At 50.9% G+C, this 23,955-nt stretch overlaps 6 protein-coding genes and 1 pseudogene across 7 annotated transcripts; 5 read left to right on the forward strand and 2 right to left on the reverse strand.

The window, feature by feature from the left end:
* Window positions 1–709: 709 nt before the first annotated feature.
* On the reverse strand, window positions 710–2,620 carry CTHT_0021260 (uncharacterized protein; the record flags this gene model as incomplete). The annotated part of the gene is made up of 3 exons (XM_006692534.1): window positions 710–763; window positions 1,832–2,194; window positions 2,243–2,620. 3 exons carry the CDS (start codon window positions 2,618–2,620, stop codon window positions 710–712), a joined length of 795 nt encoding a protein of 264 aa, XP_006692597.1.
* A 685-nt stretch (window positions 2,621–3,305) lies between these two features.
* On the forward strand, window positions 3,306–3,917 carry CTHT_0021270 (uncharacterized protein; the record flags this gene model as incomplete). The annotated part of the gene is made up of 1 exon (XM_006692535.1): window positions 3,306–3,917. One exon carries the CDS (start codon window positions 3,306–3,308, stop codon window positions 3,915–3,917), a length of 612 nt encoding a protein of 203 aa, XP_006692598.1.
* Window positions 3,918–5,096: 1,179 nt separating this feature from the next.
* CTHT_0021280 lies at window positions 5,097–8,389 on the forward strand (annotated as a pseudogene; the record flags this gene model as incomplete). Its single annotated transcript has 5 exons — window positions 5,097–5,774; window positions 5,830–6,235; window positions 6,552–6,670; window positions 7,279–7,392; window positions 7,559–8,389. Coding segments are annotated over 5 exons (2,148 nt in total).
* Window positions 8,390–12,239: 3,850 nt separating this feature from the next.
* On the forward strand, window positions 12,240–13,013 carry CTHT_0021290 (putative heat shock protein; the record flags this gene model as incomplete). Its single annotated transcript, XM_006692536.1, has 1 exon — window positions 12,240–13,013. One exon carries the CDS (start codon window positions 12,240–12,242, stop codon window positions 13,011–13,013), a length of 774 nt encoding a protein of 257 aa, XP_006692599.1.
* A 649-nt stretch (window positions 13,014–13,662) lies between these two features.
* On the forward strand, window positions 13,663–15,088 carry CTHT_0021300 (uncharacterized protein; the record flags this gene model as incomplete). Its single annotated transcript, XM_006692537.1, has 2 exons — window positions 13,663–14,515; window positions 14,586–15,088. The coding sequence occupies 2 exons, from the start codon at window positions 13,663–13,665 to the stop codon at window positions 15,086–15,088; spliced, it is 1,356 nt and encodes a 451-aa protein (XP_006692600.1).
* Window positions 15,089–16,096: 1,008 nt separating this feature from the next.
* On the reverse strand, window positions 16,097–16,330 carry CTHT_0021310 (uncharacterized protein; the record flags this gene model as incomplete). The annotated part of the gene is made up of 1 exon (XM_006692538.1): window positions 16,097–16,330. One exon carries the CDS (start codon window positions 16,328–16,330, stop codon window positions 16,097–16,099), a length of 234 nt encoding a protein of 77 aa, XP_006692601.1.
* A 4,945-nt stretch (window positions 16,331–21,275) lies between these two features.
* CTHT_0021320 (uncharacterized protein) lies at window positions 21,276–23,778 on the forward strand (the record flags this gene model as incomplete). The annotated part of the gene is made up of 4 exons (XM_006692539.1): window positions 21,276–21,343; window positions 21,416–21,692; window positions 21,743–22,171; window positions 22,222–23,778. The coding sequence occupies 4 exons, from the start codon at window positions 21,276–21,278 to the stop codon at window positions 23,776–23,778; spliced, it is 2,331 nt and encodes a 776-aa protein (XP_006692602.1).
* Window positions 23,779–23,955: the final 177 nt, after the last annotated feature.

Here is a 23,955-nt window from a genome sequence, read left to right on the forward strand (position 1 = left end):
TGACAGCTCCATTCTCAGTCTATAGATCTCGAGGCGGTGGCCTGGGAGGGTATCAGAAATATTGAGCATATGCCACCATCGCCTTAAGATATAACCTGCCGATGTGATGTAAAACCTGACAGGAGAATGGAGAGAAGATTAGGAATGCTAAAAGTCAAGACTGTCTGCGCTTGTCTCGGGTGTGGGAGCTGTCACGGTGCCCTTCATGTGTTAACTGCCCCTGCTCAGTCACCTCCACTTTAACACAGGGTCCGAATTGTTGATAAGAAGAGAGTACAGCTTCATTTCTATGGCTTAGGTAGAGGTTGTGTCCAGCCCAGAGGCTCTTGACCATGATACTCGCTTAAGAGACGGTGTATAGAAAGGACGAAAATATGAGTATCTTTAACAGACTTACAACATCTCAATGCCGGTACGGTATGCGTTCCGCGAAGGAATGCCGCAGCTCGTCGTTAAGCAACAGCTCCAGGTCAAGCATATATCTCCCAGAGGGACATATATCCGAGTCGCATTGCTTCATCCATCCCGAGTTCAGGGGGGAACCTGGCTGAGACAGATGTACCAAAGGAAAGAATCCTCGTGACATTTGGCTATGGGCATGTACATGGAGTGGTGGAGGAGGATACATTGGGTCTCTCATAGACTGGAATGAACACATCTCCTTTAGCAGAAGAGCTGGAGTGTGGCAAGCCTGGAACTCCACCCCAAATTACCTTTCGGCATCCTGCTGAGAACGGACTGATTTCTGGGCCACGCTGTAATACTATGCGGTTAGTGAAAACTGTGATACTAAGAGTCAGACGCTAAAGAACCGTGTCTACCACTCCTCACGACACTGCTCATATAGCGCCAGCCGATTGCTTGAGTCCGCTTGTTCCGTACTTTTCTTTACATAGATCGCCGATGAGCCTCCGACTGCATTTGAAACAATAATAGCAAGAACCCCGCAAAGGATTGTACATCGATCCCTGGATCTTTGGTTCCGTTTTGGAAACCAGAGAGGTCGCCCGTTGTTGCTTGAGTCACCTATCACTGCGGAAGTAGTGTTAACAGGCAGTCGCCTTTCAACCATTCCATTGTGATCAAACAACGATGAGGTTGTATAAGGGAGAAAAGCCGGCTCTGATATGTGCGGCAATTGCTGTACAGGCAGTAGTGGCTGGAATTTCATGGTCAGCTTGGCATATCTTGAACATTTGATGAAAATGAAAAAAAAATATTTGACGATAGAGGAAGAATCCAACTTGTCGATTTCGGATTTTTGGCAAATTGAAACATCCAAGATAACTATCAGCCCATAGCTCTTACAATCCAACCATATCTCAACTTATACAACCGAGGCAGTGGCTGAGGAGCTGCAACCCTCACATGAGGGAATCCTGTCCACGCCTAGCTCAAGTCAATGCTCTATGTGATCCAAACAAAGATGGATCTCATTCACGAAAACCAAACGCTGACTCTGCCAAATATCGTTACGGACTCACACCTGAATCCCGCACTCCCTCAGAACCCTACACGCCCCACCCCCATACACATACGCCAACGCGACCCCCTCCTCCCCTGTAGCTAGCTTAATCCGCCTAACACCCGTCCCCTGCAAACTTTCGGGTCCAGTCCGCCCAAACTTCCTCTCCCCCTCTGTTCCATTCCCCTCAGCATTCACAATCCTAATCCCCTTACTCCCCTCCACTCGTCCCCAACACCTTAACCCTCTTGGCCAAACCACTCTTTCCAACCACCTCTCAATAGCCCTCATCTGCCCCAAACACCCCCTCCATCCTGTGGGGGAATACCGCCCGAACCTCCCCTCCCCTTTAACCATGTAACTCACACCCCAGCGGACGGCATCCGCAAAGCTCTCCTGCCAGGAGACTCTCGCGTACGGTGTCGGGAGCGCCACATCCCTGGTGACGATTCGTTGCCAAATGGGAGTCGAGCTAAACGGGGTTTTTCCTGGTGGTAGGCCGGAGCGGATGACACGGGCTTGTAGGGTAGGGCAATGGGTGTCGAGGATGTGGGCGATTTCGTGGAGCAGGACGCCGAGGTTAAGATGAGTGTGGGAGGAGACAATTGTGGAGGCGCGTGTGTAGGCTGACAACATAGGGGGCTTGGTTGAGAGAGAGTTGGTATAGGGGGGGAGGAGGATAAAGTTGGAAATATACTGGCGGAGGCCGACTGGAATGCGGCTTAGGAGCTGGAGGGTGTCAGTCTGAGCTTTGTTAGAGAGATGGAGACGACTGACCTCTAACAACTCATCCCAAGACTGCACCGCTTCCTTATGCCGACAAAACGTCCACGAAGCAGCACAATCGTCATACCATACTTCCGCAGCCTGAAAATCCGTCACATTAAACCCGAGCTCATTCGCTTCAAACACGCAAGCACTCGGCAGCCAGTCCGAATCCCAGAACTCGTATCCGACATCGACAGCATGTAGGTCGCGGAGAAGATCTTGATTTTGAGTAGCTTCCGGGAAAGGGGGGATTACCGAGGGTTTGTTGGCGAGGAGGGTGTCGTCGTCGCCACGGGAGAGAAGAGGGAGAAGGGGAGGGAGGGCGGCGGCCCAGACCGGCTGGAAGCTGCTGGTGAAGACAATGAAACGAAGAAGAGATGATGTCATTGTGTAGGTTGGTAGGAGGGATGATAAAGATGTTGGTAAGTATGCTGGCATTGAGGAAGAGGATAAAGCTTTGAAGAGCAGAGGATCAAAGACGGTGACAACAGTTAGGATAATAAAACTTTTAGTTGTTAGACGACACGCAGAAAGGAAGGCCCAGGAACTAGCTTCCTTATGGTGCTGTGCTCTTTCCTGAGAATTGGCGACTGAGGAACCGGCTGACACACATTATCTGAAAGGAAAGTTCCTTCATAGGATATTATTGAGAGCAGGTCATCCACGAAGACTGGGTGAGAGGTAAAAAGCTGTTGATGAGCAAACGCAAAAAAAAAAAAATAAGCATTGGTTGTGAGATAGGCATGTTGGCTCTATGAAAGATATGAGCTTTTCTTGAAGACCCTATATGCAAAAAAGCAAATCTTATGATGTAAAATGAAAAAATCCCTGCGTTCATCAAAGCTGAACCTGCTTTGACTTCCTCTGACATCAAGGCAGCCTGGTCTTTTGTTCCGGCAAGTAGAAAACTACAGCTTGAGGACACTTGACACCACTTACCAGTCAACTCATCATTCACTCACACGCAGATACCTTCAGCGCCCATCCACACAGCGAACAAGCAGCTGGGCTCAAACTTTCTCTTACCCCAACCCAACAAAACCAACGTACCAAAACCAATCACTTCCCTAACATGCACCTCCTTTCCCTAGACTCCCACACAACCCTCCTCATCGACCTCCGCTACACAATTCACTGGTTCTCCCCCTCCGGCAGCGGCCGCTTGCACTCGCAACCATTCCCCGCCTTAACCTTCGCAGCCAGCATTGTCACCGACGCCGGTCCTGAACCCTTCCTCCGCTCCCTCGACCGCGCTTGCCTAGAACGCATCCGCGCCGTAACACGATACACGCCCTACCGCTTTGGCCCAGGCATGCCGACGGGGGAAGCAAAGTGTGAGAGAGTACCAGGGCAGCTTCCTCCGCCGGTGAGGGTTGAAGCGAGGAGAGGCTTTGTTTGGAATGGGGTTGATGATGAGATGGACTTGGGGAGGGAAAAGATTGCAAGGGGAACGGAGACGAGAGGGGTTGTGTCAATTGCTGGGTTGAGCACCGCTGAGTTGGAGGAGCATCTGGAGATGATGAGGAAGAGGGGGTACCGGGATTGGGTGAGAGTTGAGATGGCAGTTGAGATTGAGCCGGGGGATGAGTTGTACGGCAAGAGAGCAAGCTTGGACTGGAGGTTGGGCGGTGCGAAATGGCCGGAGTGGGATGGGCAAGTTGGCCAAGGAGAGGCTCGGGATTGAACGTCGGATTGGGCCCTGACTCGGGGTTTCTTTTTGGGTTCGGTGCACGGGATCCAGGGGTAGAGATACACGATCCTCTTGGATCGGCTCAGAAATCTCGGACATCTGGGGAAAGACGGCATGAAGCGACTCTATCGATATTTTTAGCTCGCCAAACCTCGGCGTCACAAGCATCCGATCGGGTGGCTCGCGAGCCACCCCTGACTATGGATCCATCAAAACAAATCTGAAGGGCAGGTCAAGCCGTCCTTTGACAAAGAGTTGAGCGGATCGGGTGCGACACTGCTGCGAGAGTTCGATCTGTAATGTCCCAAACCGATGCTACTGGCTGGTCCAGCTGCTTGGCATGCAGCCAGCGATGCAGCCAAACGACCTGCTGCATTCGAAGGCTTCAGAGACCCAAGATAGAGCCTGCCACCATTCAGCAGCTCGGAGCGCGAGGCTTCTGGAATAAACAATGAATGTGCAGCCCTAGCCGTAGAAAATATACGCAGTCATATTGTGGGAGACTTTGTGATGAAGACCTGACGAAGTAACCCTATCCCGGTTTGACCCCTAAAATGATCCAGATATTGTCGGTCAGTAAACAGCAGTAAACACACTTGCCTATAGAAATTCTGTCTCCACCGGCCATCACGCCGACGGTAGCTAGTGACTGGCGATTGCAGTGTAGTGTTGTGGTGGAGAGGAAGAGGAGACAGATCTGGAGATAATAATGCCCAACAAACCCGCCCATCAGGATCACCCATCGCCGCGTTATCGCTCTGGCAACGGCCTGGGGCAGAGACACGCACACAACGGCGAAGAAGGCCAGTGGTTAGGCCCACGGGCTTCTGAAGATGTGACCCGTCTTGTAGGGCCAGGCCCTCTCCTGCGGCCGCCTGCAGCGACCTGCCTTCGGACCCGCTTTGATTCGCGCTCCAAGGGTTCCACAGCGGCCGTTGTTTGCTAGCCGGGAGGAGGGGGCTCTCTGCCTGATGCCGTTCGGCCACGTTCGAGGCAGCTTCGACTCGGACTTTTTCCCGACGAACCCTGTTGTTGGCCAGCAGAGCCCCAAGTTCCACGACATCCTGTTCTCCCCGCGTCCGGGAAGGAACCGGTAGGGGTGATAAGACTGTCAAGAACCTGTCCTGCTTCTGTCTTGGCCTTCGTTTTGGCGTGTGACAACAGTCTTTGACCATGAACAGAGCAGCTGCCGACCTGGTGTGGAAGGAATACAGCCCGCTGCGGCACCCGAATGGAGAGACGACCGTTGCAAACGATGGAACGGACACCAGCCTCCAGAGACTCAAGAATCACAACCTTGACGCTGTGTACGGCGTTTATCAGCCACCAACCGTTGCCCCGCGGCCTCAGACGGCCGGTCAGCCCACGCAGAGGGCACCGAGCACGCAAGCGACCCAACAGCCGACGACCGTGCCATCGTCATACGCTGCTATCGATCTTGGGCCACGATCGGCACCGATCTCAACTGGGATGAGACAGCTCCCTCCTCGCAGCGACCTCATCCAGAGAGCAACAACGCAAGCCCCAACTGCCGACACGGTCGCGACGTGGACCGAGTACCCCGCATCACCGTATAACCACGGGACATGGACGGCTGAGGAAGATAAGATCTTGATCCAGGCGCGGGCCCGGGGCCAGAACTGGGCGGATCTCCAGCGCACATACTTCCCCAGCAAGACACCCAACGCGTGCCGGAAGCGGTACGAGCGGCTGGTTGAGAAGCGGGGTCTACAAGACGCCAGCGGTCGCAGGCTCGAGGCGGTCGCGAACGAGTATATGCTGATGCGGAAGCAAATGTGGTCAAAGCTGGCAGACAGAGTAGGTCTGCGATGGGAGGTTGTCGAAGCCATGGTTCGTCCTCTCTCTTTGCCTGAGCCACCTATGGCAGCCATGCTGACTGAGTCAGTGCATGAGTGCCGGTCTCCGAACGATCCAGTCCAATGCGCGAGCATACAGTAACCGAGCTAGACGAGAAGATCGAAGAAGAGCCCGCGAGGCCCAGAGCCAGACCGGGATCATCAACATCGGGTCGCTGGACCTGCCGCCTCTCATAGCGTACCAGAGCGGGCCGCAGGTCGGGACAGGCCTCGCCGGCCACGCCCCTGGACCACCCACTACGTCGGCCAGTCTTAGTCGGCCACCGCTGGCTCCGGCCGCCGGAAACAGGATGGTCAATGTCGCCATACAGCCTCCATCGCTCATCGACAGCCCACCGCTTGCGGGTCGCCTGCCGCCGATGCCACAAGCATCGTTCGGGGACGGTCGCGCAGCAGGGCAGACAAGACCGCCGTGTGCTCATGAGCTCGACTCTTGTAAGCATCCATGATTAGCAGGAGGTCGGAAGGTGTTAGAGTCGGCTTTTGGATTGAAGACAGCTCGTGAGGGTAAATGAAATGAAGAAATCGCTACAAAGAGAGAGAAGAGAATGTTGCGGAAATTCCAGAAATCATGCCGTCGAGTTCCGTCATTCTGACAGGTTCGCGGCGATCGAGGTCACGCGGCCGTGGGTCCTGCTTGGATGCCACGCGTTCCGTGGCGTTTGGGATGCCCCCGGCGTTTCTAGCTGGCTCACGGTTTTGGTTTTGGTGGGCGAGTATTGATAGAACTCGACGAATGGGAGAAATTTAGAAAACAGGGAAGCGCAGAGATCTAGAGGCAACGACTTTTTGGTCAACTGGAAATTTTTGGTCAAGGAGGATAAGGAGGAAGGAGCCAGGCCTGGGATCTGGCGGCAGGGAACCAGCGGGGTGCGCTAACAGCCGCTATCCGTATAGTGGAGTCGGGGACCCCTGTCCGCTGATTCAGCAGACTCTAGCGCCCAAATTTCGGATCTCAGCAGGCTGTCTGATGAAGTGAGACAGAACCCAGACTCATCACAATTTCAGGTCCAGACATGAAAAAGGGATGACATGATGAGCTGCAAGACTGATGTTTGACTGAGTACACAAAAGACAAAGGAGCAATGTTTTCCAAAATGCAGATTCGTCTTATCTCAGTATCCGCTCGCAATTGGCGGCGTCGGGTGCAACTGCCCGATTTTAAATGGGCTGGGGTAGAGATTTGTTGGGGCTCACGATGGCACGACTCACAAACCGCAGACCGACTGAAGTTATCTCGCCGGCCTGAGGATATCACCCCTCCATCCGTCCCATCATCAATCAAAATTTTGCAGAGTTTCGGACTGACATTTACGGCCACACATATTTTTTAACCTTCCAATACCATAATACGTTTCCCTGTCCATTCAAATCCCATCCTGAATCTCATCGCCCTTCTCATTTTCACTTGACGTGGAAAAAGTCGGTCACTCACCGCCAAACTCCATCATCACCATCACAACATGACACCTTCACAGAATCCTATCAATGAGGAGAGTCTGCTGGCGATGTTTGATCGCCTCATTGACCAAGGTATCGTCAAGTTTACCACAAACTACCGCACTGTCCGCTTGGATTATGACGGTTTTTCAGTAAGCCTCTCACCCCCGGCGCTCTCATTTCCACCTCTCACTTGCCCCCTCCGTCCCTGCTCTGACTGCCCTCAGTTATCATGAGCACGTCCCAAAATCCTTCACTCTGCCTATCGGCAATGAAACACATTTCCCATCTTCTCACACTTACTAACTCCTCTCCCAGTTTGAATTCCGCATAATCCCCTCCCTCACCGACAAGCCCTACGTCACAGACTCCGAGTCCGAATCAACTCCAATATCTCCCAACCCTACGCCTATCCCCTCCGGCACAGGCTGCCGTCCCGGCGGCGACATTGGCGTCGCCGGATTCGAGCTGATCCCCATTCCCAACCAAACTTCGACCCACATCCTGATGGCCAACAAATTTCCCGGAGCACGCCCTCACTACCTGCTGCTCACAGATGACGGATACCGTCGCCAATTTGAAGCTCTTGATAGTGAGGATTTCACTGCCGCGAGGGAAGTCTTGGGGAAGTTGAACGAGACAAGATATCTGATGCTGTTTAACTGCGGAATCAAGAGCGGATGTAGTAGGTTGCATAAGCATATGCATGTGTTCCCTGCTCCTGATCCACAGGAGTTTAAACTCTGGCCGGATCGGGTTGGGGAGGGAGATCGGGGGATAAAGCTGCCATTTAAGGCCTTCGTGCACCGCTTTGATGATAAAGAGAAGCAGAACGGTGACAGCCACCCCCCAGTTGACATCCTTCTCCCAATCTACCACTCCCTCCTCCAGAAATCTCGCGCCGCCCTTTCCATGAGCGACGACGACCGCTCTGTCCCAGCACACAACGTCATACTGGACAAAAACTGGCTTGTCGTTGTGCCACGGCGTTCAGCGGGCCCCGATGGGGCCGGAGTCAATGTGTTAGGGATGTTGGGGATTATTCTGTGTGATAGTGAGGAGGCAATGGGGCCATGGATGGAACGGGGGCCGGCGAATGTACTCGCAGAGGCGGGGGTGCCTGTTGGGGAGCGGAAAGAGGAGGAGTAAATGAGGACACCTAGGGAATGACGACAATACAATGAATGTTAGGCAGATGGATGGATACCCTGTAGAGTGTGCTGTAGGTAGTCGGTAATACGGAAATTTTGTGGACTAGTCTAGGGTCAGCAAGGTGTCTGCTGGCTGAGGCTTGTCTCCTGCATGCGGTGACCGATGTATCGAGCACCCACTGGCCAATCACGGCCTTATGCAAGCCAAGACGAGCCTCATGCGCTTGTTTTCACGTTGCTAGCGCTATCCACATCTAGAAGGCGAGCCACTGTTTTAGTGTTACGCCAAAACCTTGCCGGCTAGTACAACTAGTGTGTCAACTGAATCCATCCTGAGTCAACGACGGCCAGTTTGAAGTGTTTGAGTAAGACCATGAGCTTAGCCTGCATCATGTGACGAAGTTCTGGGATAGTATCACAAACATCTGCTCAATGAGAAGAACTAGGCTGCCGCATGTACTATTATACGTCCTGGTTCTCTTTGAAACATCTAGCAACCTGATTGAACTGCCTATCCATCAATGCCGACAAAGTTTGCGCTCTCAGATACTGCTGGAGGTATTTCCTTAACGCCGACAAACCCCATATGCTCATACACTCATTCCAGCACCCCCTGATCGTAATCCAGTCATACGGCGTGAACTGCAACATGTCGTTCATTAACATCTTCAAACCATGAGAGTCTCACTGGTGACAGCAAGTCGATGCTCTTTAGGCCTATCCATTTCTTTGATATCGGCTGCCATTACCTGTCCAATCTATCCTCAAAATTTATCTATTTACCTGCCGAAGGGGGTAAGCCATACCCTTGTCTCGCGGTCCCACACCCTATCTCTATTGATGATACGTCGACGATTCTGACGCACTTTTAGGTCCATATAGGGGCGGCTGAACAAACAATAAAACTTCTCACACAAAACCTTGGCAGGCCAACGGTCTCAACAATGTCTTTTAGCAACTCATGAGAGTTCGGCTTTTGTGGTCGAGTCAAGGATCGCGCACCAAACAGCTTGTATAGGGTCAAAACGAGCGACCAAATGCCGGATTAGCGATTCACTTTAGTGGTGCGGGCGACAGCTGCTTTGGAGGGGAGTATAGCCTTCCAGTCCTATCCGACAAGTAATGTGGTGGCGATCTCATCCTAGAGCTGGTCCAAATGAGTGAAGCGTCAGAATTCGGTAAACAAGGTTAGTAACCACCTTTCCCTCTTTTCTCCCTCGGATTCTCGGAACCGATCAATCAGAGGAAGAGCCAGTGGGATAGACCGATCAGGAGTGGTTATCCTGAGCAATCGCTTTCGCAACACCGACTGTTCAAGCTCCCATCCCGACCATTGCGCCTGCCAGCACCAGCGTCCTCTCGGCCCCCGCAAGGCCAGGGACGTCAGGTTAAAGAAGTCAATGCCCTTGTCTGTCGCAGAGAAGCTTTACGCCGTGATTGAAAACGTTGAGAAAAATTTGTCCGGACAGCTCGAGAGATCGGTTGCCGAACCGCTTATCTCGAAGCTTCACTCTGTCCCTCATCCAGGCGGCCTGCCTGGCCGATGCTCAACAACCTCTTTCCCCTGTTCTTCCCTACCCCCGTCAAACAATGCCATTACTCAAGCATATGAGGCCTTCCAGTGCGTGACAACACTTTTCATGTCTCTGAATTCCCGGCTAATCAAGTTGAGTCACATTCATATTCACAGGTACTCAAGGGATGCAACGGGGGCCTTGATCTGGTGCAGGCAGGAAACGACAATGGGTCAAATGGGTTAGATGATAGCAACTGACGATGTGGGGTGCACAACGAAGTGAATTGCTAAGTGTAATAATCTTTCTTGGTCTTCAGTGTCCCTGTGGTAGCGAGAGGAAGAACTAAGAGAAGTCCTTCATTGTGTCTCACAGCCTGTCCCACAATCTCGTTTAAATGGTTCGGGGTAGTCCTGGACACGAAACTGTCCCCCCTGACCAAGGCCGCTGCCAGAGCTGCAGCCACTGTGTCCACAGTAGGCCTAATTGAAAGATTGTCAAGCACTAAAGCCAGGAGTTTCCCTCCAAAGTCTTGCCCCGTCATCTTCAACATGGCTGTGGTGCCCTCACTCTTATATGCCTGGTACAGATGGATATCGGCCCCTTCAGATATGGAACCAGAGGACGACTAATCCCGTCGAACCCAGAAGAGATCTGGGCAGCTTTGACTAGGGTCACACACGCTGCTCTAAGGGCCATTTTCCCGGTTTCAACCCCATGGTTATGGTGGCTAGCCGGGCTCTACCCTCAGTACCTGCTGGTGCAAGAGCAATGGCGAGCCCAGGTTCAGACCTTGCCGCCCGACCACCCACTCATAAGAAGACCTCAGTCGCTTCCATACAAGGCTGGTCTCGCCTACAGCAATTAGCCACCGACGCCTAACCAAGCCCTATCTGGGAGCCCTCGCAACCCGGAATCAGGGCTTGGCTAGGGCTACCCCCAATCCTCTCAGACCCCGGAAGCTCCCATCCCCTAACATAGCATCATGGTAGCGGTCAAATAAGCCTCAGTCAGCTTGTGGGATGACCCTTCAGCTAAATCCTTCCTCGCTCTCCCCAACAAAAAGTGTCTGGTTAGATGGGTCGCGGAGGCATCTGGACATAGAGACATTCTGGAGTACCATCTCGGGTTCAACCACCCTCCAAGTGCGATGAAAACTTACCCTAGTGGATCGATAGCCTCCAGAGGCCAATTCCTGAGATGCCCCCTCTCGTCCTTCAATAACCCTATGGTAGGGTATCTGGACCCCAGAGTCTTTTGGTACTCGCACCGACTTTTTGGGAATAGGAGAGTACAACTCGAGACTTACAGCTCCGCCCGAGATGAATAAACGGGGCGAATTATTCCCATCCTACGTCCCCCTGTCTCCTTCCCCCAAAACGTTCATAGCTTTAGCGACTCATAGTCAGATCCAGATTTAGTTTGGATATTCACACTCCTGGTATCCAATACAATCGAACAACCACCAGGGAAAGACCTTGGTATCGTCCCTGGCATTGCTTCATAAAGTGTGCGACACAAATACACCACCGACTCCCTCAAGTTAGCGGCCAGCCTCGCAACGTGGTATCAATTTTTCGTGTGTTCTGAGCGGCCGTGCCCCCGCATATCGGGGGCGACGGCCCAGAAATAAGCACTGAGAGCGGGAAAGCTGCGAATGGAGCACTCGGAGGAACAACTAAAGCCATGAAGGAGGAGGATGCAGTTTTGTAGCGGGTGTCTGGGTTGTCGGGTGAGAGGGGAAGGAGGATTGGAAGATAAGGGCGGTGTTGTCTTTCGTTTTAACGATTTGGTAATGTACTGCGGCAGCGAATTGGCGGCTTAAAGGGGTTGTTGAAGTCGTGATGATGCCAAGAAAGTTGATCAAGACTTTGATGGGGTATGGGGAAGGGCGGACCCTAACCCTGACTTATGTCTTCTATCGCACTGTGATCTACACGGTGATAATTCTAACCCTTACCCTTTATTCTGGAAAATTCCGGAACCCACGAGCAGATTCGCGCAGCCTCAACCACCTTCCAGCACAGCCTCGCTCATCCCAGACTCATCACCACACTTCCAGTCATTTCACGAAACTGCGCCTAGCTACACGAAAACGCCAGAATGAGACTTCATGATGCTTCTAGCACACACCCTCTCACACTCCCCCCAAATACTTAATGGCTCACCTCTTCCAGTGCCATGAGCCCAACCACTCTAATCACCAGAGTTCACACAAACACAACAAAGCATCACAACGATTAGAGATTCATAGCGATCTCATCAAACATCATCGACGCACTCAGCACAACACTCACAACACTTAAAACCAAATCACTACAATCAACCATCAAAATGATGTCCATCTTCCCCGCCACCTTTTACGACTACACCCCTGCGGTCGAGGCCAGCTTCACGCCTCTCTTCCGTCTTCTCGACGACTTTGATGCCTACACTCGACAGATGCAACGTGCTGCAGCACCAAACTGCTGTCCTCGCCATCTAATGCGGTCTCCTCGTCACAACCACACCAACAATGCCGTCACAACCTTCAACCCCAGGTTTGACGTGTGCGAGACGGAGACCGCCTACGAGCTGCACGGCGAGCTGCCTGGCCTAGAGAGGGAGAATGTCAGCATTGAGTTTGTCGATCCACAGACCTTGGTTGTGAAGGGCAGGATTGAGAGGGGGTATGAGGAGGGTTCTCCTGAAGGAGAGGAGGAGACCAACGATACCAAGAGTGGCAACACTGCTGCCCAGGAGATGGAAACTCCTCGTCGCAACTCCTTCCAAGCCACAGTCGAAGACGACCCTGAGGATCCTCACCACACACCTGCTCCATCTCCCAAGACTGTCCCCGCCGATGCTGCCCCTTCTGAGGGCAACAACGCTGAGCCCAAGGAAGAGAAGGCTGTTGTCAAGAAGTCCGACTCTAAGAGAGCTGTCCAGAAGCACAACGGCACACGCTACTGGCTCTGGGAGCGGTCTGTTGGCGAGTTCCAGCGGGTGTTTGCCTTCCCCGAGCGGCTTGACCATGATGGCGTAACCGCACGCCTGGAAAATGGTGTCCTGAGTGTGAATGTGCCAAAGGCTAAGAAGGCTGGGAAAAGGAAGATTGAAATTCAGTGAAGGGTCTCGGAAGTGTAAAGGGGCATCTTTTTGGAAGGCTTTGTCAGCGATGGGCGATTGACATCAGCTTGAGCGAGCTTCGGTTCATTTAAGGGAGGATCGGTTAGATGGTTTTGGGATTCAACTAGACTCGAGAAATGAGTTCATCTGGTTGTTCATTGGTATTAAGAGGGCAGGCTAGTGCTAGGGTAGATAGAGCATTGATTGGGTTTTGGGATGCATTGCTGCGCTGGGTGTATTGGTAGTTATAGCAGTCAATGAGATGGTTTTTGATATTAGACTTTTTGAAGCCGATGTGATCTCGTTATGTCTTGATGCAATAAGTGACATGTGTACCAACAAGTGGATCAGGCAAGTGGATAAGGACTCTAGCACCAACAGCTGGGCAAGACCCATGTCCATGCCAAGAGCCAATCACATTGTGGTTTGACAGTGGCGTCACAGTGCATCTCACACCATGACCCTGTGAAGCACGCTAAATCAAGGATCTTGCAGTGGGCGATCAGCCGCAACTCAACTTCAACCTCTCCATCAACACCAGTCAACAAGTTTTCGCTATCTTCTGACCATCACGTAACGTTACCTCAACCGCATCCGTGAGTCTAGGCATATCACGTACGGCAGAATACTTACATTGACATTTAACTCCATGAAAAGCACCCGTCGTTTCCTCTCCAAAATCCGCTCCCGCGCTTCGCAGTTTTTCCACCGCTCCAGCCTTCAAGATGACCCCCTGGCCCCAATCGAGCGCCTTCCGCCTGAACTGCGTCTTGAAATCCTCATTTCCCTCGATTATTCGTCTTTCCGTGCCCTGATACACGCCTCTCCAACGTATTTTCAGCAGTATATTTACGACAGCTCCCACATACTCTGCCAATGTCTCGCGCGCCAGCTTGGCCCCGCCAATCTAGATGCTTTTGCGGCCTACCGGTCGGGTAAGCCCGACTTCCTAGAAAAACGTGACCGAGAAGAGGTGCGCGGGTTTATTGGGGAGTACAGCAAACTACGTTCTGACCCAAACGATTTTGACATCGCGAAATGGGTTAATGCCAGAGAGGCGAGGGATATGCTGCTGTTTCATGAGAGAGTGGTCCGGCCGTTGGTTGAGAGGTATGCCGACTGGGCGTTGGCGAACCTTGCCGCCGAAGTTAGAGTGGAGAACAGTGTGCAGGGCCCGCAACAGAAGAGGCGGCGACCTCTCAGCGCAGCAGAACAGATGCGCATAACGCGCGCGTTGTATCGCGCGCAACTCTATAGCAATTTGTTTGGGCATGGTGCAGCGTGGACGCGACTACAATACGGGCCGCAGCTGCACGTTTTGTACAGCAGTGTGGAGGTGGTGATGGAATGTTTTGCGCAATTTGAACCATGGGAGGTGGAAGAGCTCGTGTGTGTGTTTGAGTTTGGCAAAGAGAAGTATGCACACGTGTTCGAAGAGATCAAAAATGTTATTGAACCAAACGATGAGGACGGAGTACCCGCTATCCCACTAGAAGACGGCTGTATGTCCCCAAACATAATCCTAACCGTCTCCTAACTGATCTTCGCTGACCTCTTCGTTTTTTTCTTCAGGGGAAAGACAAGACCTTCTCGGCGGAACTGTCTTCTCTGGTCTTCAACCCCTCCTCGCCATCCTCTCCCAAGAATCCCCTACCCCCGAATCCCTCATCCCCATTGTAAAACCCAACCTCCGTCTCGGAGGTTACCTTTTCGAATCAGCTCTCCTCCGCCAATCCCAAACCAACCGCCGCACCTCCCGCCTTCCATCCCCTCTCCTCTCGCATGCTTCAGCCCGCGACCTCAAGCAAAAAAACCGGGAAGCACATCCATTCAAAGGAGACACTGTAGGAGGACTGTACCCTTCGCAGGCAGCGGCACATCCGCCGTTCGCGTGGACAGTTATGTGGAAGGGGACGTGGTGCAATTTGTGGGGGAAGTATATCAATGGTGACTTGAGGAAGTGGGGGTATGTGATGTGGGATCGGACGAGGATGGAAGAAGAAGGCGGGATGGATGTTTTGAGTAGACAGTGGGATGATGGGAGGGATGTGAGGGAGGAAATTGAAGGGTTGTAGGGGGGTATGCAGATGGATACAAACATATATTGGAGTAGTTAAGACTCCTAATTTTGATCTCACGCCACAAAGGTCATGATGACAACACTCATCATGAGAGGAGTTACATTGGAGAGACCACATGGCTCAACTTATAAGACGAGTGTAGAGAAGGCTTTAAGGAAAAGCTTGGCGACTCTGCAAGGCTGTTAAGAGACCTATGGCTGGCAAACGGAGGGGTGGGATATGGCATACGTCGCGGAATGCACTGGATTGGAGACGGAGAGTAACTGTGAGCCTAAATGCGCCTCTAAAATGTCTGTCTCGGATCTCTCTGTTACCAAGGCCAACCAGGCACATCACTTGTACGCTAAAACTACCTATATAAGAGGTATGCATATATTAAGTCGTCTAATAACGCATGCCAGTCGGATATTCATTTCTTCCACAACTTCCAATCCGGAAGTAGCAAGCCGACAGCCTGAATACCAAACAGAACCACTGACAGCTTGTCGGTCTCCGAAACGATGTCGTTTGCTCTGAATATGGCTTCAGTCCAAAGGACGAAAGGCCAGATACCGCCTTCAAGAAACAGGAAACTGCAGAACCACCCATAAATTTCCGACAATGGTCTCTCATCCCAGTCCTTAACCCTATTCCAATGATGACAAAATAGGCAGCAGAAAACAACCAAAAAGCCACAAAACATAAAAAAGCCGCCGAAAAATATAAAGCCAAGAAGGACGATGAATGGATGAAAATCCTCGTGGAGTTTTCTAACAAATCGGTTAACAACGGAATCCCGTTTGACCGCGAGCCGGGCCATAGCTATGGCCCAGATGATAGACATGACACACAAAATCGTGCCAGTAATATTCCACATACGGAAGAAAACCGTATGCCACTTCTCATCGAGTGTCCTGGAACCAAAGTAGAAGAAGCGATAAGCTCCATAACCAGCTTCCATATAGCCATAGGCCTTCCATGACGCGACGGTGTTAATCGCAAGTGTTCCTGCTGAGCCAAGGACTAGAATCGTAGCCAGATATGGTTTCGAGAACTGACGCCGCCAACATAGGAGATTGCGTAGATGACATTGAAGTGAGGAATGAGTAGGCAGAGAGGGCCGACATTTTCTGGAGCGCTGGGGTTGATGATGTCTCTGTACCACATGTATTGCATGTGGATGTTATAAGCGAGAAATCCGAGGTTACTTATGTCGCTGGTTCCAACGCCGGCAATGTACTGGGCTGGTGCGAGCATTGTGCTGAGGTATATCAGGGTTCTGTTCAGGGGACTGAACCCCGGGACGATGTGGCAGGTCATAAGGCGGACGATGCTTCGACGAAGAACGGAAGAATGAGTCCCGGTGCCAAAGTTCACTGATGATTCAGGATTATGACGCGACAAGACTTTTCACAGCGGTCAGCTTTGACTGCCCAAGTTCCTGGTTTGGATGTTGTAAGTGATCCTAGAATTATAGATATAGTTTGTTGCCGTGGCTTGTCGGAGCTTAAAAGACTACCAAATCCACTATTCTCATCAAAGAAGAGAGGTCACCGGAACAGACATCCGGCTATATATATTCAGATTCACGTCTTCGTGAAGAAAGCTTATCATGCAATCTAGCTAACTTTGCATTCCATCATATCGGTAAGGCTGAGCACAAGTTCACAGAGAGTTTTTCACAAAACCGCGTAAGCAGGCCTCTCTGCTCACTATACGGGTTTCTGTTTGGGAAATTCGGCGTTTTGCATGCCTATAAAGCTCTCTTGCAAATTGGGAAACGAGGAACCGCCCCTCGTATTTGTCGCCAATGGACGATCCAGGATTGATAGTGCAACTTGAAAACTGAACACATCTATAACACTGAGCACACAATGCAGTATCATGCCAATATCAGTTTACATTTATGCCATCCTTCTGACTTTAAGCGATACTTTAGAAGTTCTTTGCGTGTCTTGAGCCCATCATTTACCTGGTTGTCACCGAAATATCAGTTATAGGGTTGCCTAGGATCACACGATGTCTATAAAGGCTATCACGACAACCTTGGAACCGAGCGGTCGCCGCTAGGACTGTTAAGGCTAAACTCACCTCAGCCTTCGGGGTTGAATAGCTGTTCCCCTCGCCTTTTCCTGGACGTCACGACACAGGGCTCAGTGTGCCTTCTACTGATTAAACTAATTGTCTTATCCACCTCCAGTGATGAACGGTCGAAAGATATAAATAAATAAATAGATAGATAAATCAATAACGTGTCTTATCCAAAGTACTTCAAGTTCATCCATGGCAACCAGACCGTTAAATGCATATAGATCTACAGCTTCTCTCCATTTCTTAAAGATACGCAATGATGTATATTTTTGACGTTGTAACTGAATGCATCTTTGCTTTTCTTGTTAACGGTACGACTATTGATATCAAGTACAGGACATCCAAGATCTGCGGGGTTCCATGAAACATGCATCACAATTTGGACAGAGTCTAGGTGATAATTTCCCAGTAGAATTGATTCAGAGATCATAATAATCCCAGAGAGGGATATAGACGCCTCTTAGCGGTGGCTGCTCGGAGTCTCGAGGCGGGGGGACCTGTATTGAGACCCGAGGTGGCTGCGTCGAGCCTCGGGGTACTCGCATCGAGATGCCGGGTACTTCTGTAGAGACCCCGAACGCTCGTCGCTCTCTGAATCATCTAGCTTGCTTCTTCCGACACACCCGCAACCCGGTATCAGCAGCAGCAGTATCTGAGCGTCAAACAGAGCTATTGCCACCATATCCATATCCAAACTTAACCTCGTTCCGTTTGATAATGTGCTCTGTTCAAAGAACAAACGGCCGGATACTAGGAGCCAGGAATAAAAGTTTAACAGGCACGCAAAGAATTTAGCCAACTTTCTATCCCTGTCCTCCAATACGTTCTAGAACTGAAGGGGAAAGTAAAAAAACAGGCCAAAATCCAATAGTCATGAAAAAGTCACCAACAAAGACAGCAAATGCCATTAAACGAATGGTACTCCAATTTTCAAAAAAGAATGTCTTTGACAAAAAGATTCACATACGGGCTCTGTTTGACAGCCAATCTTGCTATAGCGATAGACTAAATGATTGACATTCTGCATAGGATGCTTCCCGAAATGTTCCGCAGTTGAAAAAAGACAATGATACCGCAGTGAGCATTCTTCAGCCAAAAGAACTTATACTCCCAATAGATGACCTCCATACATGTGGATGCTCTCCATGATGTGGTGGTGTTAACGACAACAAAAGGGCTGTGCCAATAAGGAAGATAATCTCGAGCCACCATCCGCATGTACTGACACCTCACACGTATAAGATGGTGTAAATAATAATCACAGCCTCGTCGTTCCTGAAGAAAAAGGGGAAGGAGGATCAATCGTGTCAGCAAATTATTGCTCCAAGATCGGCCATTGTTACCTTTTTCTATCTATCACCTGCAGCCATTGGCCCATTGGCTAGGATGACAGCTCAACAACGAGACAAGGCTAGATCGATCTATTCATTCAACAACTCAATGTGCCAGGCCGGTGGGCCGGTTCTGCTTTCATGGCAGTATCCGTAGTAGTATTAGTCTTGAAATCCAAGAGCTATTTTGAGCAAATCTTAAGTCTAGATCTCATCGTTCTCTGCCAAAAATTTAGGGGGATAAATGTTTAGGATCAATGAGTCCTGCAGTTACACCGTTTCGGTTCAGCCTTGTCACAACAACTTGCAGCCTAGTCGAGCCACCTCATTCAAAGCCCTGTTTAATCTGCAGACGATCATCCGACTCTTGGCCACCTAGGCCACAGTACCTCGCGTACTCTCTTACATCAAAGTTATCTCCCACCTCCTTTAGGTGAAGCAGATCATCCAAAAGATCCAACTTCGCAACTGTGCAGTTAAATCAAAAGGTATTTTCCTTCGATCCTATTCCAATATTAAATAGCTTCTGCGAGCCCGGAATGCTCCGCACAACGACATTTCGTAACATATCTCCAATGGATGCTCATGGTTACCTACTTTAAAGTCGAAATGATAATGCTCCAGCTTAGGCATACGCAACAGGGACTGGCTTAGGCCTGACAGAAAGGTTTTAAAAGAAGTCAACTAGCTCCAAAGGGCTGAGATCTTCCGAGTAGCCCAGACTCACGAATCAGTCTCGGACAGCCACTGGCTAGTCTGTTCGTTTGGCTCTGGGGTGAAGGAAAATGTGACAGAGATCCATGGATACTTCCTGTAAGAGCATGATGGATTCTATGTCTGATGACCATGGTTGCTCGCCTTGGTTCTCCCGAGTCGCTCACGCTGATAATAGGCGGGAATTGTCATATGGACACGGCAGTCCAGGGAGAAGAAATACTTTTGACAGTCGATATATAGAACACCAGTGACCCAAGAGCTGAGAAGGGCAAAGGCATATCTGATTGGTAGAGCCCGGAAAATATGAGGGGGTGGCAAGAATGAGTTAGATAACCTTGCCACGCTGATGAGAACCCCTAAAGATTGCAGGAGACCGCGAGGTACTCACAAGGGCAAAGGGATTTACAAGGGGGGCTATTTGGACACGATGAAGGAATTCTCTTGGGCTTTCCTCTCCCCAACACAAGGACACTGAGGGCAAAGAAAGATTATTACACGTAGTAATTGACTTCACTGTGCGCCCCACATCGTCAGTGGCTATCATCTAACCCATTTGACCCATTGTCGATCCCTGTCTGCACTAGACCAAGTCACCCGTTACAGAAATGTAGTTTGCAAGAATGAACCTGGAGCTGTCACAGCCACACTGCGCAATTGGAAAGACAGCGCGCAATGTTTGCCCAAAGGACCTCAGTTTTGCTTCGATATTCATGGCTTGACTAGGAGAAAGTATCTGCTAGTCATCGTGCGGTATCCAACATACACAGGTTGCTCAGAAGTTGCCCGAGAGGACTTTATCCAACATCATTTGGCTGGAGTCATCGCTGACAATGTCTGTCAAAGCTTGGTCACTAAACTTCACGTCCATAGGGCGTGAACTTACGTCAGTATGCTCTTGTTCAAGGTCACCTCTCCAGAGACAACAAAACGCCACTTACCTGAGAGCGACAACAGAAAATGGAAGATTGCACTGGCAGAGGCGATCAGTCTCAAGCTGCGATTTGATATGCAGCCTTTGTAGAGGGTGCTGACGAATTACTGGGTATCCGCGGAGCCGATCATCCTTCAACATGTACTCGAGTTGGTGCAGTCGGTCAGATGTGATGAACAGAAGAGACCAGATATAATTCGCGATGGCATATTGCCATTTCCTGATGATTGTGGCATACCGGGCCAACTTGCGGGGCAGCATGCTTTTGCCGAGTTAAGGAAAGTATGCGTCAGTGTTGTCCATTATCTCCTGCGGGAGCTTCTCTATGGTGAAAGCAGAGTGCTGCGATGGTGGATGGTGGGATGGGACTTGCGGGCTGAAAACCCTGTGTTTGAGAATGAGACCCAACTTGCAAATGAATCTGGAAATCGAATCAGAAAAAAACAGAAACTTGACCAAATTTTCCTATTACAGCCAAAGATCAAAAACTGCTAGCAAATTAAATTATCTATTTCCAAGATGTCACTCGACAGTATGGGGTCTAGGTCTTGGGTAGCCACGGCTTACATGAGAAGACTCCTTTAAGGTCGCGAAAACAGTCTTCATATTTGCCCTTTCTTCTAGGTGTACATTCAACATACTGCTAGAGAGTCTCATTGAGTACCATATTCAATCATTTCTGCACAGATATAGCAACGATCTCCTCAAGGTAAGGTTTGGATATGTTAAACGCCAGAGTAGACCTGCAGACCTTAACTTTCCAGAGAGCGAGATTACTAGCGTAATAAGGATTAGGGATGAGCCCCTGGTTGTAAGAAATCCGGCTTATAAACCCTAACCCTACCGAGTTGGAAAGAGAAGATTGATAAGGGTAAAGGTTAGCACCAAGGCGCTGACAGTATGTTTGGTCTAGCTCTGGTCATCGGAACTAGGCATCTAAAAACATGCTACTAAAAAACCATTGTCTACGATTAGGTGGAAAGATATTTGGAGATTTCCGACGATGGAACAAGAGGTTCGAAGCATATGCTTCTCTTCAAACCAACTTTCCACTGGTTCAAAGTGCTTGGAGAAAAGGAGCTTCATCCGTGAGCCGCCAATACCTAGGGTCATTGACGTCACTGTCGTCACTATGAAGCCCTTGGCCACCAACATGCAACAGGGTACTTTGCCAAGGAACTTCTTGAGTATGAATCTTAAGTAGCTTTTCTACCACAGAAACTAAAGCCATACTACATCCTGTTTACTTGAAGCTGATTTCTACGAGATCAGAGACGGTCGATATAAGCAAAAGCCAAGAGAAAAGTTCAACAGACCCATGGCCGGAATAATGTCTGACACGATGGAAAGAGCCAAGCAGGCTGTCCTCGGACCCCGCGAGAGCGACAAGCTTCATGACTTGGCGAAAGTCACTAAGGACATCTCGCCCGATCACCGATTGACGACAGACTACGGAGTCAAGCAGACCACCCACGATGACTGGCTCAAGGTTGCCAGCAGCGACAAGACGGGACCTCTTCTCCTGGAGGACCCTCTTGGCCGTGAGAAGGTGAGATCTCCCTTGAACTATGAACAATTCAGCTTGACTAACACCCTCAGATCATGCGCTTTGACCACGAGCGTATTCCCGAAAGAGTCGTTCACGCCCGTGGCAGCGGCGCGTTTGGCAAATTTAAGCTACTGGAGCCCATCCCTGAGCTGACCATGGCGGGCGTGCTCACAGATACGTCGCGGGAAACGCCCGTTTTCGTGCGCTTCTCCACGGTGCTGGGCAGTCGTGGCAGCGCGGATACTGTTCGTGATGTGAGAGGTTTCGCGACTAAGTTTTACACCAAGGAGGGCAACTGGGACATCGTTGGGAACAATATCCCAGTTTTCTTCATCCAGGACGCAATCAAGTTCCCTGACGTCATCCATGCGGGCAAGCCAGAGCCGCATAATGAAGTGCCGCAGGCGCAGTCAGCGCACAATAATTTTTGGGATTTTCAGTTTAATCATACAGAGGCGACGCATATGTTTATGTGGACGGTGAGATTGTCTTCAACTCAACGCTTTTGACCGACCACTGACCTCCTTAGATGAGTGACCGAGCCATCCCCCGCTCATTCCGCATGATGCAGGGCTTCGGCGTTAATACATTCACTCTAATTAACTCCAAAGGTGAACGACACTTCGCCAAGTTCCACTGGACTCCCGAACTCGGCGTCCACTCCCTCGTCTGGGACGAAGCGCTCAAAATCTCTGGTCAAGACCCCGACTTCCACCGCAAGGACCTCTGGGAAGCGATTGCCAACGGCGTCTACCCCAAGTGGAAGTTTGGAATCCAAGTGATCCCGGAAGCCGACGAAAATAAATTCGACTTCGACATTCTTGACGCAACAAAGGTCTGGCCCGAAGACTTAGTCCCAGTTCGCTACATCGGCGAGATGGAGCTCAACCGCAACCCTGACGAGTTCTTCACGCAAGTCGAGCAAATCGCCTTCTGCACAAGTCACGTCGTTCCCGGCATAGGCTTCTCGGACGACCCACTCCTTCAGGGCCGTAACTTCAGCTACTTCGACACACAGATCTCCCGGCTGGGCGTCAACTTCCAGGAGCTGCCTATTAACAGGCCGGTGTGTCCAGTCATGAACTTTAATCGTGACGGTGCCCTCCGCCACACCATCACCCGGGGAACGGTGAACTATTGGCCCAACCGCTACGGTGCCGTACCTCCTGCAACCCTCGACGAGGGCGGGTATCTGGAGTATGCCGAGCGCGTGGCAGGCATCAAAGCCCGTATGCGCAGCGCTAAGTTCAAAGACCACTTCTCTCAGGCCCAGCTCTTCTACAACTCATTATCTCCCATCGAAAAAGCTCACTTAACCAACGCTCTGGCCTTCGAACTTGACCATTGCGAGGATCCTCTGGTGTACAGCCGGATGGCGCAGCGCTTAGCGGACATCGATTTCTCTCTCGCAAAGGAAGTCCACTCGAGAATCGGAGGAGATCCCCCATCTGAAACAAATCGCCGCCCCAACCACGGAAAGAAGGCACCAAATTTAAGCCAGTTCGATTTTCCCCCTTCCAACCCGACCATCGCTTCCCGCAGGGTCGCGATCTTGGTTGGAGACGGATACGATCACTACGCCTTTTCTTCAGCATATGCAGCCTTAACAACGGCACAAGCCGTCCCCCTCGTTGTCGGCACGAAACGTTCCCGCCTCCGCGCCGCTAACGATGCCGGCTCTACCGAACCCCATCACCACCTCGAAGGATTACGCTCGACGCTAGTCGACGCGCTCTTCATCCCCGGCGGGACCGAGTCCATCGCGACCCTAGCCTGCTCAGGTAGGGCATTGCACTGGATCCGGGAGGCATTTGGGCATTTGAAGGTGATTGGGGCTACGGGGGAGGCAGTCTCGTTGGTGCAGAGCGCGATTGGGCTGCCGGAGGTGAAGGTTTCGGGAGGAGGGGAGGTAGTGGAATGTTTGGGGGTTGTTACGGTTAGAGAGGTGACGGCAGGGAGTTTGAAGGAGGCTGTAGATTTGGTGAAGGGAGGGGATGGGTTTATGGAGAGGTTCTTTGAGGGGGTTGCAGCGCATAGGTGCTGGGAGAGGGAGAGTCAAGGGCTTAGCATAAGGATTGCGTACTAGATGTTCCAAGCTATTTCCAGTTAGGGGTAGGTTAAGTCAAGAAGGGATGATTGATGATGGTGTATCCAGTCGCTCTTGTCGAAAAAAACAATTAAACAACAAATTCATCTATTTATCAATTTTGATGCTAGGAGGAAAGTTACCTACAAACATCGGAATACTGAAGGTGAAGAGGGA

This window comes from Thermochaetoides thermophila (assembly GCF_000221225.1).
Source record: "Thermochaetoides thermophila DSM 1495 unplaced genomic scaffold scf7180000011816, whole genome shotgun sequence".
Taxonomy (NCBI): domain Eukaryota; kingdom Fungi; phylum Ascomycota; class Sordariomycetes; order Sordariales; family Chaetomiaceae; genus Thermochaetoides; species Thermochaetoides thermophila.